The sequence below is a fragment of the Physeter macrocephalus genome, chromosome 2 (assembly GCF_002837175.3).
Source record: "Physeter macrocephalus isolate SW-GA chromosome 2, ASM283717v5, whole genome shotgun sequence".
Taxonomy (NCBI): domain Eukaryota; kingdom Metazoa; phylum Chordata; class Mammalia; order Artiodactyla; family Physeteridae; genus Physeter; species Physeter macrocephalus.
This window is the reverse complement of record NC_041215.1, coordinates 118,474,490-118,479,321: the sequence shown is the minus strand read 5'-3', so window position 1 is coordinate 118,479,321 and position 4,832 is coordinate 118,474,490. Positions and strand designations below refer to the sequence as shown.

At 39.1% G+C, this 4,832-nt stretch overlaps 2 protein-coding genes across 5 annotated transcripts in view; both read right to left on the bottom strand.

Annotated features, from left to right (window-relative positions):
• SMARCAL1 (SNF2 related chromatin remodeling annealing helicase 1) overlaps nt 1-4,832 on the bottom strand; it is a 285,071-nt gene that overhangs the window by 169,986 nt on the left and 110,253 nt on the right. The window lies entirely within an intron of this gene.
• Nucleotides 1,459-4,832, bottom strand: part of XRCC5 (X-ray repair cross complementing 5) — a 99,769-nt gene continuing 96,395 nt past the window's right edge. For all 4 annotated transcript variants that reach the window (XM_028481680.2, XM_028481685.2, XM_024124735.3 and 1 more), the window contains one exon: nt 1,459-1,699. In XM_028481680.2, the coding sequence (XP_028337481.1) occupies nt 1,685-1,699 (15 nt within the window). In that variant the 3' untranslated portion in view covers nt 1,459-1,684. The remainder of the gene's footprint in view (nt 1,700-4,832) is intronic.

Sequence of the window (4,832 nt, the reverse complement as noted above, 5' to 3'; positions counted from 1 at the left end):
GAAGCGGCTGGGCCCGTGAGCCATGGCCGCTGAGCCTGCGCGTCCGGAGCCTGTGCTCCGCAACGGGAGAGGCCACAGCAGTGAGAGGCCCGCGTAACGCCAAAAAAAAAAAAAAAAAAAAAAAAAAAAAAGGATCACAAAGGACTAACCTGATGCGAACTTTTCCTGGTTTGACAGAAGGACTGATGTTTCCAAGAAAGAATTCCCCAAACTGTCAAAGACAAGGGATGCTTATGAGGCCCTACTCATTGAACCGATTCACACTGCCAGGAGGATCCGATGTGAATAACGAAGCATTTAGAGAACAAAGTTCGCCCTCTTGATCCTGACAAATGTCTCAGTTTTGTCCAAGTCACAAAGCTCCCCTGGGCCTCAACTATCCAACTGGACAGTAAGATATGATATCCTTCATTGGGGTTGCTTTAAATGGGCAAACTGTATGTCAAGATTGATTGAAGTGTGCATAGTATAATGAGACGTCCTAAAGGCCCAGAGTAAACAACTTCCCTCTCTCTTCATGGAGTTCCATTTTCAATCAAAGCACAGAAGGTTTTTAATTCTCAGCACAAGACTGGAGAATTCTTCTGCAATCAGTAATTAGCAGCAGTCCACAGGAGGAATGAATCATTGATGCCTTTAATATTAATGTTTGCAAAATAAAGTGAATCAATGACTATTTATGGGGCTGCTGAGGATATGGGAGACTGGGTACCATGAAGTTTGTGACACCAAGGAAGGAGAAGTTAGAATGTGGGGAAGAAATGAGGATAGGAAAAAAATAAGGGTTTCTTATTATAGGAAAGGAAACATCATCCAGAGAGATAGGAAAGGAGACTTGGGTAGAGCTGGGAAAGATGGGGAAAATTAAGGAAGAAGTGTTTTAACACAACCAAACTTTCTGTGAGACCTGCAAGTAGAGTGTAATGAAATGATAGAATCTTAACTATTGGTGATGAATCTCTCAGTTATTGTGTTTTTGTTTGCTGGTTTTTGTTTTAGGGTTCACTGATATGTCAGAGGCTAGGCCAAAATAGGATCTTTTCTTCATAAGCACATCATCATAACTCTGCTTAAAATGGGTACACAGGGAAACGGTGCTCCCCCCTCCCACCCTGTTGTACAGCCAAAGTAATGTGATGACTAAAATGCTTAAAAAACAAACAAACAAAAGCTGGCCATGATTTTCCAAAGCGAGCTTTCTGTTGGTAAGAAACTAATGCCACCATTTGATCAGAATAAGCTGTGATGCTGTTAGAGGATCAGACAATGGACTAGACCTCATGGCGAGTACTGAGAGACTCACCAGTGACCATGCCATCATTCTAGATGAGATAATTTCACGAGGCCTGCAATCCTCAACAATACACCAGGTCGGGATGAAAATCCATTTTCCAGTAACTTCAAAGCACGTGCGTAATACACCGAGATCAATAAGACCACAAAAGAAATAAAACACCGATCAGAAAATAATGACTCTTTATTAACTTGTATGGGGTCTAAATTATCCCTTATATATGTTCGTATTCATTCCACAGGGAATTAGGTGATTCACTTCTGTATAATCTGCAGGGACCATCTCCAGAGCTTCCGGTTCTACTTGAATGACCTCCTCCAGGTTGTTCTGTAGAGAACTCTCAGCACCACAGTGATAGCAACTCTGGTAGATTCCCCACACATCCATGAGCTAAATCAAGTCCAGCTGTAAACAGGAACAACAAATTTAGAAAGGAAGCAGGCCAACTCCAGAACACTGCTTCTCTGGGGAGAGAACCATAGTGACAATGGTTCTCTTCACTGGTGGCATGCACGGACTTGCACACTTACTCACTGCTAACTAAATTAGGAGTTAAATTTAGGAGTTAAATTCTAAGTATCTCTTCATTTCAATCCTAAGAACTTCTCCACAAAACGGCTGAAAGTTTTTACTGGACTGCTGTCATGTGAGGCTTAAAGGCAGGAAGTTTCCACACATGAAAGATGGATACAAAAGCCAATACTCTACACAGCCTCCCAGGCATCCAGACACGGTGTGATAAGGTCCAGAAATCCCCAAATACCTATCAGCCTATTTTGTTTACATAAAGTAACTGAGAACATTTAAGAATTAGGCTTTTTAAAAGCTGTTTTTATTTGTCAACCCACACAAATCACACATTGTATTGCTTATTTTGGTTGAGAGCAATTTCAGCAAATTATAACATTTTGCTGCTAAAGGAATAGCCTTCCCAGCTCTTTTTTAGTCCTTCAATGAGAGGATTAAACTGAATGAACAATAAACTTAAAAAACCATAGAGCACAGGAACATCCAATATGAAATAACTTATCTGATTACAAGTATAATGGCAATAAATAATAGGGTAGAGAGCTGCTGGTGTGTTAGAAATTAAAACACAAATATGTGAGCTGGAAAACAAAATGGTGGAAATAACTGCGAGGAGCAGAATAAAGAAAAAAGAATGAAAAGAATTGAAGACAATCTCAGAGACCTCTGGGACAACACTAAACGCACCAACATTCGAATTATAGCGGTCCCAGAAGAAGAAAAGAAAAAGAAACGGTCTGAGAAAATATTTGAAGAGATTTAGAGTTGAAAACTTCCCTAATGGGAAAGGAAACAGTCACCCAAGTTCAGGAAGAACAGAGAGTCCCATATAGGATAAACCCTAGGAAAAACACACCAAGACACATATTAATCAAACTAACAAAAATTAAATTCAAAGAAAAAAATATTAAAAGCAGCAAGGGAAAAACAAAAAATAAAATACAAAGGAATTCCCATAAGGTAACCAACTGATTTTTCAGCAGAGACTCTGCAGGCCAGAAGGGAGTGGTAGGATATACTTAAAGTGATGAAAGAGAAAAACCTACAACCCAGATTACTCTACCCAGCAAGGATCTCCTTCAGATTCGATGGAGAAATCAAAAGCTTTTCAGACAAGCAAAAGCTAAGAGAATTCAGCACCACCAAACCAGCTTTACAACAAATGCTAAAGAAACTTATCTAGGCGGGAAACACAAGAAAAGAAAAAGACCCACAAAAAACAAACCCAAAAGAATTAAGAAAATGGTAATAGGAACATACATATTGGTAATAACCTTGAATGTAAATGGATTAAATGCCCCAACCAAAAGACACAGACTGGCTGAATGGATACAAAAAAAAGACCCACATATATGCTGTCTACAGGACATAAGGCAAATGCTAACAACCATGAAAGGAGAAATAGACAGTAACACAATCACAGTAGGGGACTTTAAAACGTCACTTACATCAATGGACAGATTATCCAAACAGAAAATAAATAAGGAAACACAAACTTTAAATGACACAATAGACCAGACAGATTTAATTGATATGTATAGAACATTCCACCCAAAAGTGGCAGAATACACTTTCTTCTCCTTTTAGATTAGCCAAGTTTGATTCAGATATTAGACCCTAAACTAATTCTCATAGTCAACAAAATTGGAAAAATTTGGCATTTTGATATTCAAACTTGAAAGGATGGTGACTTTTCTTTATTGGTTTTCAATGATGTTCCAAGGAGCCTTTGAGGTTTCATGGAAATCTTGAGAAAGCCAGTTGGATGGGGCTCTAACACAGCTCATCTGTGGTTTTTTTTGTTTACATGTCTGTAAAATTCCCTTTGAAGGACAAGTTCCGTGACTTAAAAGAAAAAACAAACAAACCACCAAAAACTTCAAAAACCAATGTCAGATAACAACCTAACACTGTTCTCAAATAATTGTAATATTCCTACCTGAGAATTGGTGGTGACATCTGGTTGTCTTTGGGAAACAGCTTGGTCTCCTAGAAAGTACACAAATCTTTATCAGTTCAAATGTCAGAAAGCTACAGATGTGCTTGTAAAGTGCACAACACATCTAACCATTGCATTTATTCCTCTTTTTTTTTTTGCGGCACGCGGGCCTCTCACTGTTGTGGCCTCTCCCGTTGCGGAGCACAGGCTCCGGACGCACAGGCTCAGCGGCCATGGCTCACGGGCCCAGCCGCTCCGCGGCATGTGGGATCCTCCCGGACCGGGGCACAAGCCTGTGTCCCCTGCATTGGCAGGCGGACTCTCAACCACTGCGCCACCAGGGAAGCCCCAAGCTTCTTTTTTGAACACAACACTATGAGACCGGAAATCAATTACAGGAAAAAAACTGTAAAAAACACAAATACATGGAGCTAAACAGTGCACTACTAAATAACCAAGAGATCACTGAAGAAATCAAAGAAGAAATAAAAAAAATCTCAAATAAACAATCTAACCCTACACTTAAAACAACTAGAGAAAGAAGAACAAAGAAAACCCAAAGTCAGTAGAAGGAAAGAAATCACAAAAATCAGAGCAGAAATAAATGAAATGGAAACGAAGAAAACAATAGCAAAGATCAATAAAACTAAAAGCTGGTTCTTTGAGAAGATAAACAAAACTGATAAATTCTTAGGCAGATTCATCAAGAAAAAAAGGGAGAGGACGTAAATCAATAAAATTAGAAATGAAAAAGGAGAAATCACAACTGACGCTGCAGAAATACAAAGTATTATAAGAGACTACTACAAACAGCTATATGCCAATAAAATGGACAACCACGAAGAAATGGACAAATCCTTGGAGAGGTACAATTGTCCAAGACTGAACCAGGACCAATTAGAAAATATAAACAGACCTATCCCAAGTAATGAAATTGAAACCATAATTAAAAATCTTCCAACAAAAGTCCAGGACCAGATGGCTTCACAGGCAAATTCTATCAAATATTTAGAGAAGAGCTAACATCGATCCTTCTCAAACTCTTCCAAAAGATAGCAGAGGGAGGAAAAC